General features: G+C 37.7%; 1 protein-coding gene across 3 annotated transcripts in view; it reads right to left on the bottom strand.

The window, feature by feature from the left end:
- The window catches only part of CIP2A (cellular inhibitor of PP2A), a 30,582-nt gene that overhangs the window by 15,191 nt on the left and 1,113 nt on the right, over window positions 1-14,278 (bottom strand). The window contains exons 2-13 of one of the 3 annotated variants that reach the window (XM_052794011.1): window positions 13,368-13,515; window positions 11,901-12,013; window positions 10,239-10,333; window positions 9,511-9,607; window positions 8,474-8,596; window positions 8,172-8,317; window positions 7,424-7,499; window positions 6,109-6,336; window positions 5,448-5,607; window positions 4,474-4,615; window positions 3,597-3,696; window positions 2,595-2,713 (exon numbers count right to left, since the gene is read on the bottom strand). In XM_052794011.1, the coding sequence (XP_052649971.1) occupies window positions 2,595-2,713; window positions 3,597-3,696; window positions 4,474-4,615; window positions 5,448-5,607; window positions 6,109-6,336; window positions 7,424-7,499; window positions 8,172-8,317; window positions 8,474-8,596; window positions 9,511-9,607; window positions 10,239-10,333; window positions 11,901-12,013; window positions 13,368-13,515 (1,547 nt within the window). Of the gene's footprint in view, window positions 1-2,594; window positions 2,714-3,596; window positions 3,697-4,473; window positions 4,616-5,447; window positions 5,608-6,108; window positions 6,337-7,423; window positions 7,500-8,171; window positions 8,318-8,473; window positions 8,597-9,510; window positions 9,608-10,238; window positions 10,334-10,580; window positions 10,600-11,900; window positions 12,014-13,367; window positions 13,516-14,278 lie in introns of those variants that run through there. The other 2 variants (XM_052794012.1, XM_052794013.1) reach the window with 2 other exon arrangements.

Raw genomic sequence — 14,278 nt, 5'->3', positions numbered from 1 at the left:
ATAGCCCTGTAACTGCATGCAGACTTCCAGTTTCTCCTGTTTCTTCTCAAATGCTGTGTGCATTATTTTGCAGGCATTTCAGAGAGGCACCCCGCCTCACTGATCTTCCAGGAAGAGTATGAGGGCTTTTCCCCCACAATACTATCCTGTAGGCAATCTCTTATTTATGTGCATATTGGGGTGACCCAGCTTTAGCCCTATTGTGTTGATTGTACAGTTCTTCCTGTTCACATAAACCCAAACCCTTTGTTTTCCAACTGTCCTGGTTTCAGCTGGGATAGAGTTAATTGTCTTCCTAGTAGGTGGTATAGTACTATGTTTGAGTTAGGTATGAGAAGAATGTTGATAACACTGATGTTTTCAGGTGTTGCTAAGTAATGTTTAGACTAAAGTCAAGGATTTTTCAGCTTCTCATGTCCAGCCAACAAGAAGGCTGGAGGGGCACAAGCAGTTGGGAGGGGACACAGCCAGGGCAGCTGACCTGAAGTGGCCAACGGGGTATTCCATACCATGTGACATCACATCTAGTATATAAACTGGGGGGAGGGGGGGGGGGGGGGCGGAAATCACTGCTTAGGGACTAACCAGGCATCAGTTGGCAGGTGGTGAGCAATTGCATTGTGCATCACTTGTATATTCCAATCCTTTTATTATTACTATTGTCATTTTATTAGTGTTATTATCAGTATTAGTTTCTTCTTTTCTGTTCTATTAAACCATTCTTATGTCAACCCATGAGTTTTACTTTTTTTTCCCCCCTGATTCTCTCCCCCATCCCACTGGGTGGGGGAAGTGAGTGAGTGGCTGCATGGTGTTTAGCTGCTGGCTGGGGTTAAACCATGACACCAACCCAGTCTACCACTTCCTCACTTGATTGTTGGTCATCTTTTCCCCTTGTCACTTTTAGTTTAAAGGTCTCCTCATCATGTTGGCCAGTCCTTGATCCTCAGTCTCATGGTCATGGAAACCAAACCAAAACTGTTTCTAATACTGGTTGCACAACCAATTGTTGACCTACAGAATCTGTCCACTTCTCTCTCCTCAAGCCCTTCCCCTCTCCCTGGTGGAATCAAGGGGAATATCACCTGTGCCCCCATGGCTTCCAGCCATCGCCATCATAGGAGTCTCCATTTCCCAACCCAATAGGCATAGATTCTGTCTGCCCCTCCTTTGGCACATCTGGAGTCTCAGACACTTGAACCTGAAGGTCTTGAAGAAGGATCTGGTCAATCTCCTCTTCATCATTTCTGATACTCACAAGCTGCTGACCTCCTGCAGCTCCTTTACTTGGCACCACAGATCCTCAGCAACTGCACACCTCCTGCAGGCTAGAAGACCACCTCCTACTGGCCCAGCCTTAGTAAGAGATCCCAAGCACTCCCTGTAGCCTCAGAGCTCCAGAGCTGCATACCTCTTCTGAAACCCTATTTGGGTTGGTGCTTCAGCTTTCAAAATTTATTTTGTACCCGTTTTGATGGTTTTACAGACATTCCTCTACTTAACATACCCTACCCCCAGCACCCCCCTGTATTTCTCTCCTGAAGTCTACAGCTAACTAGATATATTGATATTATTGATATGTAGTACTACTTGGTAATCATAAAAACAGCACTGGTGTTTTCAGGATGAACACAGTTTTAGACTGTTATTACTGTGTTCTTATCACTGGCCTATTTTGGGGTTATGATAGAGAAGAGTATGATTCCCTAGGGTGTGTGGATTTTTTGTTTGTTTGTTGTTTAAAGTTCCTGTACATGCCACTAACTTCACAAGCTTTCTCAAAAACAACCAAAAAGCCACAATGAAGCAAATTACCACGATTTGGTTAGGTCATCTTCCTTTACTTTTTTCCCTCCATATAAGTAGTAATTCAGTCACTGTTCCAATATAAACTAGTTATGTTACAAATCTTTCACTTGAGAAAAGCAGGTCAAATGCCAAAAAGGCATCCGATTTGGAAGTCCTTTCAAACAATTCCCATTTTTGTTTTTAAAAAGCTCTGCTAACAAAAAGGGAAGAAGTGTCACACTGGTTTTCTAGGTTGCAAAGACTGTGACGGTTTTTCCTATTTTATTACATCTACAGAAATAAGGACTCCATCAAATAGTTTCTCAATACTTTTTCCCCTATTTAGGCCACCTTAAATACTACCTGAACTGCCATCTGCCCGTGTCTTATCCTATTCTGTTCTTTCTTGGAAGTTACGCAAAAGGGTAAGCAAAGCTTTAGGAACTGAAGAGTGACGTGTCTGACAAAGTTCAGTAGAGAGAGAATCTGACAGTCAGAATATTAGATGCACTCCAAGTAGTAAGTCGCAAGCACAGACTTCAGACAAAAGAACCCGGAAGGACAGAAGTCATTTACTACTATGCTCTCTAGGATCTGATGTTAATTGAATACCATCAGCATTTGAACTACTTCCTCTGGCCTCCAAGATCACTACTGTCTCTTAACTGCAGATAAAGAAGAAACAAGACAATTTTTCCTAAAGTTTCTGTCTCTGATGAATCGAAAGTAATATGCCAAGAAACATGAATATCACTAAGCCCATAAAAATGTCAAATCCTACTAGACTATCACAAAAACAAACTTACACTATGGCAGGAAAATCTGGTAAGGGTGCAGCCTCAAACAGTATTCTAAGTCCCACTTGGACTTGCTCTCTGTGGTCTGATGTTAAAGCAAACGTCAAAGGCATAATCAAGCGTTGATCCTAAAAAAGAAACTACTTCCGTCAAAACAAGGTATAACAGTCAACAACAAAAAAACCCCCAAACCACCCAGCCATCACACTATCAAAGCCCATGAGCACAGAATTGTTTTATTCAAAACTTAAGCTACCTTCTTAAAGTTTGCCCTTCTAAGTTTCTGAGCCTGAAGTCAATGGAAGAGAAGAAATTTTAAAAATAGTTTACACTTCAGAGTATTTAGAAACATGTTTTCCCATTAAAGCCAATGCAACAGGTAAAGAAGCTACTTAATTGCTTCAAGTTTTCAAGTGCTTGATTTCCATGATAAAGGGTCACAAGCTTAAGTTTTATAAGGATTTCCTGAGGACTGTGAAACTCTGATTGCTACCCATTAAATTACATAATTCTCATTATTGAAAGAAACCCCTCCAAAACAGCATGAAGTGTTTGACTGTCTGGATTACTTTTCAATCAACAAAGTAAATTGTTAAGGTATGACCAATAGTTACCAGAAACTGTTTTGACTACGCAAAGTCACAAATTAGACATATATATTTAATAGTAACCAACCTTACAAATAATTACATGGTTGTGATAACTTTTTTCTAGTTTGCCATCTTTAAAATGCAGTCCTAATGCAGTCTTAAAAGGATAATACTTACTAGGCAGCTGAAATATGATTTCACAGGCATTACTGAAATAAATGATTGGAGTAAAAGCAAACTGCTCTTCTTTTAGAAGAACTAACCATGAAACAACCTTTAAGAATTGTGCCCAGGGGACTATATTTTCCTAGAAGTTTTACCACTTCAGAGACAAGCATCCAAAACATTCAGAACTAAGCTATGGTAGTGCAGTGACACCTTCCTTCACAGATATGTTTCTTAAGACATTTTAAAGTCATACCTGTAAGATTTTGTAGAAGCTGACCTCCATACCAGGTACATCCTGTTTCAGTCTGCTCATGAGATCAAGTGTTTTCAAAATAGTATCAGCAGCAAGTTTGCTTTTAAACATAAAAATAGAAAAGCAAAGTGGGTGAGAAAAAAAACCGGCAGAAAAAGGTTTGTCAAATCAGCACTGATAAATAAATTCAGTAAATTTAAAAAAATTAATAAATACCTTCACAAAGAAATTAAATGCGTCTAGTAAGGCAACAGTGCCAATACCAAGAGAAATCACTGAGTTCCTTGGACATGCTGCTGAGCTTCTCCAGCATGCCAAGGATGGCAACAGTGAAGACCAAAAAAATCACTTTCAAGTTGAAAGTGAGGAGGGTTTAATCATAGGTTCCATTATATTTCACTGTTTTTTGGCCATATAACTATTAGTTATATCAACATTCAGGTTAATGACACTGGGCTGAAAGAATGTATATTCCATTTTCAGTGCAATAATTCCCTCCCATACTGATGTGTGATTTTTGAACTCTTCTTGCATAAAATCAAAATGAAAAATGAGGTGCCATAAGCAGTTCTGGTAAGCTTCAACTTGGGTAAGTTTGAACTACTGCATGAGGTTTAAGGTCACTGTTCTACATAAGTGGATCTCCAGGTTACGCTGAAAACAATATCTGAATGTTTAAGCTAGGTTTTACTTATTGAACTGACCAGCAACATTACTTTCTATCGCCACAAAAATGCTAAGTTTGATTTAAAACCAGTATTGATTTACATGCATTTAAATGGTACTTTCAACTACAATATACTTTCTATTGGAACAACATCACAACTCTCATACACGTCTTGCTAAATTAGATTTTAGATAAAATTTATGTGCTCACCACATTTTAGAGTCCATGGCTTTTGTCCCAAAACCAGTATCAATCCCACTATAGGTAAATTGGTTTTCTATTAGAGATGTACATTGGCTGGCAGTCAGTACCTTTGAGGCATGCATTTTCAGTATTTCATCTCTACAGAGCAGTAGACTGAGTTAAGAATAAACTTAATATACCTATGCTTTGGTGCTATTGGCACCAAAAGGCAACTTTTTCCAATAATAAAGGACACAAAAGTTAGTGTATCAAAGCACAAGTGCCTCCAAAAATGCTTTTAAAACCCAACTACATAAACTACTTAAGTCATGGTTAACTCACAAGCCAAGCAAGCTTCACTTTTCAATTAAAACACACACTTACTTGGAAACTAAGGGAAACCACAATAAAATGAGTGGCATAAAGAAAAATGATGAACAAAAGGCAGTGAACAATCAGTCCCTAATACAAGGATGAGTTATCTAGGAGTGAAGTGAGACTTCTTCATAGAATTCAGCTTAGATGCAGGACTACATCCTGCAGTCATGTCCTCCTTGCTACATGACACTGTGGACACTAAGGACTCCAAGAGGAGTGTAAAACTGTATCATTCCACTGATCTAAATTTCTATCATATTTAACTGGGAGCTGCACTTGACTTAGCTATGCAAAAACACTATACTGATCAAGAAAATGGCCACCCAAACTCCCCTTACAATTTCAACAGAAAACACTCATCTTCATTTTTGATCTGCAAAGTGCTTCTATACTGTTGAATAGCCACCACATTTTATCCTGCTCCACTGTATTACAAAATAATTTCACAGCAATTAGAAAGCTACTTAAGGTCTTTCAAGACGGACAGTCCTAAATAAAATTAGGGCAGTTATTGTCTAAAAGCTATTAAAGTGATCCAAGATGGACATTTCTTCTAACATCTTAGAGCAGATCACGGTGGAGCAATAATAAATGAACTGCCAATAGGCACATAAAAAGGATATTTGTCAGGACATCAATAGCCTTGATTATTCTTTGACACTTTTTCTTCACTAATAGCTCATCCACAATCTGTTCTGGCATCTGAAGATGATCAAGAAGAACAGGCAGCAAAAGATCCACAAAGTGTTTGGCCGAGGCACTGTTCCCACTATTAATAACATCCTGTAATAGAAACATTTTATTTTATGTCAATGTATAAGACTACAGAACAAGGAAGCTAATCCTACCCTACCCCCTCCTCCACCAGCCTGTCTTCTAGATTTCCCAGCCTCTTGCTATTTCAGGTTTAAACCTGAGTCTTAAGACTGCTGATCAGTATCATAATGGAGGACGAAGTTTAACAAAGAGCACAGAAACAGCAGAAACTTTCTCACTTCTACAAGTCCTAGGAAGCTATTCTTTGATAGCTTTGTATCTACCTCATGACTTTATGAGCTACCATATCTTCCACTTAACTTTCAACACAGACATATTTCTAAAATATAGCATGTTTTTAAAAGAAAAGTTGTTTTAGAAAGCATGGAATTCTAGAACAGTAAGAATATTTTATTTCAGGTATATTCTTGCATGCTATTTTTCAAGTAAAATGCTAATAGTTGTTTAAAAATCAATTAAAAATATAGCTGCTAAGAAGCTCTTAAACTCAATTATCAGTCTTGGTACCTCAAAAATCTCTTTGAACAGTTGCAATGCTAGAACTGAACAGTCTTCAGAGCCTTCCAATGGCTGGTTTGACAAGTGCACCAATGCAACAGATGGTTCAAAAGTCTTTGAGCGAGTCACAAATCTGGTATTTCCAGACACTGGCAAGCCAGATGGTTCCAGTATTGCCTGCCGCAGGGTATGACGCAGTTCTATCACAGAACAGAAGGCAAGCAGCAGCTCCAAGATCTGTGTGAAGTGAATGAGAGTTCAAATGCTTTTAAATCAAGTACTTGTACAGAAACTGCAACGCCCATAGCACAAGTCTAAAGAGATATGTAAGTTCTATGCAACTCCTTTCAGCACTTTAAAGTTTTCTGAAGAATAGTTTTCTTTCCTTAAAGCCAAGTCAGCAGCAGAAACACAGTTCATTAGACCGGTGAAGGCTTCTGACAGTATTCAGTGTATTGCTTTCTCTTCTTTTTTTAAAAAAGCATGACTGTTGGCTAGTGATCTAATAAGCAGTAGAAATGCATATACAGTCAGAATGAAGAAAGCTATGGAAGGGAAAATATGCTGCGACACGAATGGATGCACACAAACAGGAAAGCACCCTGGAAAGCTCCTTGTCAATATGTCTTTCTAAATAAAACCAACAAACAACAAGAAATCACATACACAGAAACATTAGCATTTATTATTTACTATGATGTGAAACACATTCATAAAAAAAACCTTAAGATTTGTTTCACAGATGTATTTAGCCCAAATATTTTCACATTTCATATTTTAGCCTTTAGCAACAGATAGCCAATGCTTCATTTACATAAGGTTGTAGTGAGACAAAGTTGAATGTAACGGTTAACTGTTTAACCAAATGTGGCATCAATTTGCTCAACTAATATGACAGAACTTATTCCTAAGTCTTTGAAATTCGCATCATGGTTGCCTGATCATCAGTTCAATGTCTGAGTAGTATTAATTCAAGTTTTAGCCAGTGAAGTGGGGTACACACTGCATTTCTGGTACATTCCCCAAATTTCTTATTAGCCGAAGCACAAGAGGTGTTTATGTTGGCTTTTTGCCTTTATGTCTGTTGCCTGAAAGCAGACACACATAGTCTGGCGAAAAACCCAACCATTACAAATTCAACCTGACAGCCTTTTGAACAACTAGAAAATATAAACTTGGTGAATACCATAGGTCACTTAAGAGTCCTGAAGACAATGTATTTCATTATGAGCCCTTGTACACAAGGAACCTACATATGACTACAGAAGTGGAACTAGATTAGGAGTTTTACCCTCTTATTCTTAAGCTGAAAAAGTATAAATACCTTAAATGATGAATCAGGATCCCTTCCATGAAGAAGATCTAATACTTGACCAAGGCATGAGGTAAAGTGCTCATATCTACAGCATACATAGAGGGAAAAAAAAAAATATTGGAATTTCACACTCAGACATTTATACCAACTGATGAATGCAAGTGCTCTATTCTCCCTCTTACCCCCAAACACTTCAGGTACAGTGATAGTTTTGATAATGTAATTTCTATTTAAAATAGACTAAGCTTTAAAAATATTCTAAGAATGAAAGCAAATTGCTTAAAATAAGCCAAGATTTTCCATCTATTTTTACTGCTAGATTTAGATTGAAATTCAGCAAATAAATTGTGCTAACTGAATTTGCAGAACCACTAGTCAAGCTCTCCACAGAACTACTCTGTGATGCCCTCCAGCAAAATTATTACAACTTCAACCATACTATTCCACTTCCAGATAATACAGGCTACTCATCAAGTTGTCTGACTACTGATACTGTCCAGACAAAGAATTACTGAACACACTATTAAATATTCCTAAGTGACAATGAAAAAACAGATTTTGATTCACACTTCTGTGTGAAATTAGTAACACAAAAATCCTTTAGTTTCAGGTGCAGCAGTTATAATCAAGTAGTAACATTCAAAAAGCATCTAGGGAATTTTTTTCCAATGCTTGGTTCAGAATGCAAATAGCATACAGCAAAGAAACTGAACAAGAACTTCAGAAAAATATCCTGTAATTTTAAGAGAAGTCATACCTGGTAAGATAATCTGCAACTTTGGGGTTCTTCAGAAGATCCATGAGTAGATCAACAGAGTATTTTCTTGTTAGAGTACCATCTCCATTTACAACAATATTGAATATTAACTGAAATGTCTGATGGATATTTCGAGCATGAAAGAGCTGAAAGGAAGAAGAAAGTTATGTATGGGCACATACTTACTTTGCTGGGTCTCTTGCTTATTAAAACTAGCTGGAATTAGAATTTTATTTGGCCAGTGTGACTATTAGTTTTATCTACAATTTAAGAATAGAACAGACTTCAAAAGCGTCACTTACTTTTTCTCCTACTTCTTCATTTAAAGTAAGGCTTGATAATACTGAAAGGGCAAACACAACCATAGTCAAACTACTATGGGCCAGGAAACTTATTAAGGTACGATAGAAACTCTTCACATTATTCTAAAGCAAAAAGGAGAAACATAGGCATTATAAATTTTATTCTGTTCTATAAAAACACCAGACTTACAGGTGATACATATTTATAAGCAAGCCATACAAAGAATGAATAAAACAAAAAATATTAGAATGATAACAGTTCTCTAGGAAAACTATTTTAGTGTTCTACTGCACAATACTGGTGTTGATGTTAATGACTAAATTCTCTGTTGAACTTGTATAAGTTAAAATGAAAAAAAAAAAAGGGAAGGAATTCCATCATAATTTTAAAGAAAGATGAGAAAGTAATTTTGCCGAAGTCTCTAATAGAAAATAACCACTGAAAATTGACCCCCATCTGTTCTCTGCTCAGAGATCGGATCTGACAATAGTTCCTCCTTTCCTCCCCACCTCTCTTCCAAGGTAAACAGTACATTCACTGCCATGTAGATGAATTTGTATTTCTGAATTAAAAAATAAGTTATGTTTGCACTTATTTATGAAGAGACAGGAACTGAGTAGCTCAGATATGGATGCATATTTGAGGATTTAAGGGCCCTGACCTGACATCAAGATCAGCTTACAAAAAATCCAAATAAAGTCTTTATATGTTAGCAACATTTAGTTTTTGTAAGGAAGAACACTCAAATTTTAAACTCACCTTTCATTTGCAGAGAACAGTTGCAGAAACTGAATGTATAACACAAGCTAGTGCAACAACACAGGAATGTAGAGAAGGAAAGAGAATAACCAGCTTCCTGTTCTACTGGTTATTCTCTCCAACATGGGAGAAACAACCACCAACTCTGCTGAACAAGCAAGTCAGGGCTATTATTGCCGCAAAAAACCGCATAAGAAATACTAAGGTAATAACCCTGTCAAGTAACTCTCTTTTGCCCTCAAGCCAGAGAATCATGCCACAAAACCAAAACTCTTACCAAAGATTTTATCTGAGTTTGAATAGTTAAGTTGTGACGACAGAGATTTGCCAGGAGTCCTAAACACGGTATCGTTAACTCATCTTCAGTGGATTGACTTAAAAGAAAAGTTCAGAAGTTTAAATAAAGATGTTTTTATTAAAGCATCCATAATTTAATTACAAGAAATTGTAGGGCAGGGGGTGGGTGACGACTTATTTTGTTTTGTTTTTTTGGGGGGGTTTGTTTTTTAATTAGACACCATTCCACCAAGCACAGCAAAATTCAGGTTGCAATCCCCACAGCGTGGGCAGTTTTTAACAGAGTACATCTGAAACCCCCCCCCAGTATCAGAGACAAGTGCCATCAAAGGTCATTTATTGCAGGTGCTTTTAATAGTCATTAAACCTCTTACAAGGACACTTGCACAAAATCTGTATTAATGTAACAAGTCTGCTCCTAATGACAAGCATGAATTTTTTCCTGGTTTTTCTCCTTGTTAGCTTCCTGCTCCCAGTGGGGTGGGCTAAGAGGCCAATTACTATTAAATCACCCAAAGTCCTACAATCATTGCATTTGACAATCTGTAACAACATGGTTTTCAAAGAAAAGCCTCTGTTGACTTCAGAGCAAAAATGCCACAGCTCGCTCTGGAGACCGGGTTAGTGCAACATGCTAATGGCCTTCAGAAAGTTTAAAAACTTCGCTAGATATTTCCCACAAGAAAAGACAACCAAGTACACACTTACACATGATGCAGTAGAAATGAAACTAATTCATCGATGTTGGCACCAGCGCAAAAGACTGGAACATTGTAGGTTAGCCTCTGCAGCAACTGCATACTCTGAGGAAATAAAAAGCTATTCACTTATCTCTTTCCTATAGCATCTGACTGAAGAATGTTACAAGTTACAAAAGCTGAAACTGAAAGGACAAATAATGAGACACCACAACTTAATTAATTTTCAGACTCTGTAATGTTAACACAACAGTTACACGAGCTGCTGCAAGCACATTGGGTAATGTCCTACCGCACTGATGTACTTATTAAAAGCCCAAACAGATTAATAAGGTTTTGACAGAGGAATTACCTTTTTAGCCTATCCAGTTTGCCCCTTTGCCTCGTCAGCAAGTTCTCCATTCTGTTAGTGAGAAAGGGACTTTGTCCTATTGAAAGATCTAGAAGTCTCAAAATCCAAAAAGCACTTTGCAAGCTCTTGCAGAAAGTATGTTTATAGGAAAACAGGTTTGCTGTAAAGACTGCCAACAGATCTAATGGTAGTAAAGTCCTTCATACAGCATTCTTTTGGCACATAACTGAGTTAATGTGAAGTTAATATACTCAAACATGACAAAAATCAGAGCATATGATAGCAGCTGAAACAAAATCTCGCCATGTAAATATCTGATATAAGAGCTTAAAGGCATAAATAATTGGATCTATTTGGTGACTACAAAAATCTCTCCCACTGACTGGCAAGTCACTTGGATCTCCAAGTCTTCTGGTCCTCCTAGCGCTTTCAGAAATATGCAAACCATAAGAAAAGTCTTCTTTACTGGATGCTTGACTCCTTTTCCACAGTTCAAGGGCAACAGAACTACTAGCAAATTCATTTTCTGCTTTCTCTCTCCAGAAAGAGAGGTGACCACAGGTAGCCAGCAAGTATTTGCTGAAAGCTTAGAACCACATATGAGAAAACCTGTGCATATTTTTAAAACGTAAAGAAAACTTTACTGTTAAATGCACAGAAAGGACAGGTTAAAATTGGTGAAGTCAGACTGGGAGATGTCACATGTTCACTTAAAAAAAATAATTTAAAAACCCCATAAAAACAGTAATGTCTGCACTTGGCTCCTAAAAGCAAGCTTCTGTTAGCACAGCCCCCTTGCATTCACTGGCAGATAGCACTGACCAGAGGGAAGGAGGCATACATGCCCTGCAAACCTTCCATGAGAACTGGCAGCCACAGCTTTCCTTTCACTCCTTCACAATTACCTGTCAAAGTACTGATGAGACAAAAGTCTCCAGGGTTTTGTTATGAACATTATGAAAAACAACTAAACACCTCAACTGGAAAATAACCTTCCAAGCTCTCAAGCAGTGATTTCTTGAAATAATTTCAGAAACAGGTTTTGGGTTTTTTTGTTTGTTTGGTGGGTTTTTTGTTTTGTTTTTTTAATTCGAGCAGGTGAGAGGGACAAGCAAGATTAAAGAGAGGATACAGAGAACTCTATGCAGTGTTAAAATCCTGTCATACTAGCCTCATACAGCAAATGAAATATACAGCTAAGACCAACTTTCCCTCAACACGTTATTTTAGATAGAGCTTTTAAAGAGTTATTATATGCATACAATATAATGTATACTATGTAAGAGTAGCCAAACATTATTAAGCATTAGTTCCTGTTACCTGCAATACGACTGGGTCGCTAAGATTTGTAGAACTTCGATGAACCACTCCTGCCAGCACGCTGGTCAGATTGTAGGTATTCTGAAGAGCTTCTCTAGTCTCATTGTCTAAAGCTAGAATTTAAGAATTATTAACAAAACACCCTATCTAATAGCAAAAGCAACTGTTGTATTAGCTACCAATCTAAGCAGAAGCCAAAGTCTTTGACCAGTTTTTCATGTATATTTCACAAATAACTACAAATAAATCACAGCTCCTATGCACTTGCATCTCTACCTTATTTCTGAACTTACAGTTAATTGAAACATTAATACTTTTCCTTAAGATGCTTAGACACTGAAGGAATGGCCTACCTCCTACCTACAAAGTTTTAGTTCTGTTTGAGATCTTGAAACTTGCACTTAAAAGGCTTTAAAGTTAAAAATCAATTATCGCAGTTTCTTGCTTCATGCTATGGTGGGCAAGTAGACTAAAACTGGTAACTTGATAGGGTTATCTAGCAATAGTTACATTAAAAAAGCCAGTTCTGCTTAGGCAGTCTTGAAAAAGACGTAGCAAAGAACGATGACAGGTAAAGTAACAGATCAGTTAGAGAAGGACTAATTCGTAAAATTTTCCAGACCCAACAGGCTGGAAAAGACAGTCAAGAACCCCAGCAACAAACATAATTTTACAGTAACTGTTTCAAAAACCTAAAAGGAAGCTAAAAGAGGCTAAAAACTCCAAGCATTGGAGAGGAGAAACAAGGGGTCATCATAAAGGACTCAAATCTTGAAAAACTACTCATACATGATGAGAAACTAAGCAGTTAAGTAATAATTTTTCCCTATATATGTAGGTTATGGTGAGCACTGAGCACCCTAGACAATGAAATCCCACTTCTGTGAAATGGAAAAAAACACAAAACCAAAAAAAAACCAACCCCCAAACCAAACACATCTCAAGAAACAAGTAAGAGGCAGTAGAACCTATTCTGTAATTGGGAAAGTTGATGCACACAGGCCCAGGCCATTGGAGAGCCCAAACAGCCACCCAGCAAATGCTGCAATGGGAAAGGTAAACTGAGGTGGTGACAGTTGTTGATGCAACATGGCTTCTCCCTATCTTTGCATCCCCTAGGCAGGTTTCTTCACTTCATTAAAAAAGGTAGTCTTTTCAAGCTCCAAAAATCAAGGTCAAGAAAATAATTCCTCACCCTACCCAGTGAGGAAACAAATTCTGACAAGCATGATCATTGTCATTTCACAGTGATGACTTCAAATATGCTTCTCATGGTGATTTAACATCTTATCTAGCCTTGTACATACAGTCAGGTGGCTCAGCCAAGCATTCCACTACAATGAAAAACACTTCATCTTTCACACCTTATGCTTTTTCCAAGAAGTTCTCACCCATGCCACAGAATCAGCACCTGTCTTGTCTTCCCTTTCCCAGACCAAAGATAAAAACTTCAGATGCAAACCTTACCTAGCTGTGATAGCAAAGTAACCACAGACAAGGTTAGAGATGGGTTTATATCAGCATCCTCAAGGAGTTCTATTAGGCAACTGAGACATTCACTTGGTAGAATTTGGTTTGAAGCAAATAATTGTGTAAGCTTCAGTCCAGAGAAAACCTGGAGATGAAGGGACAAAACCAACCTCTAATTACTCAACTGCAACAAAGTATTTAACACAGTAGTCAAAGCACAGAGGTGTATTAAATACATTTTCAGTTTGTCAAATAGGGCAAAATCTAAGTGCCGCTCTAACAGGACATTTGTATTCACATTTGCTGCAAAAAAAAAAAAAGAATTTTTGAAAAAAATCTGGTTATCATTCCTGTGGATGTGTTCCCTTTACTCTTGGAAAGTACCAAGTTTACATTGTGTTAATTTATAACATATTGAGGCTTCGTTTGTTTGCTTGCTGACAGCATTCGTAGTAACAGCATTCTTTTTAATCTCATAGCTGTAGCAGAGCAACACTTAGTGTTTCTTCACACATAGAACAGAATTAACAGGTTACTCTTCCTACCTATGTTTTAACATAGACAAAAGATAGGGTTCATTTATTTTGAAAGAACAACCAATCAGATTGCTCAACACAGACATTTAGCAATCAGCCTTCAGCTCAGCCCAACGGCCAGCTTTCTAAAGACATGGACAAGAACCCAAAGGTGCCACTCTGCAGGAAGGATAAGAAGTGCAGTCTAGTACAGGTAGTGCTGGTTTGGGAGCACTGTGTGCTTGAGGTGAAAAAATGGAACCTGAGTTCAAGGAAGCCTATATAAGGTGCTGAAAATGATACACCTGCACATCAATACAGGTACACACAAGCTATACTTGCACAATAGAGCAAAGTAACATTGTTTTTGCATATTCCCTGTATACCTCTTTA

The sequence above is a fragment of the Harpia harpyja genome, chromosome 8, assembly GCF_026419915.1.
Source record: "Harpia harpyja isolate bHarHar1 chromosome 8, bHarHar1 primary haplotype, whole genome shotgun sequence".
Taxonomy (NCBI): Eukaryota; Metazoa; Chordata; class Aves; order Accipitriformes; family Accipitridae; genus Harpia; species Harpia harpyja.
The sequence above is the reverse complement of the archived record's forward strand: the minus strand, read 5'-3'. Positions and strand labels throughout refer to the sequence as shown.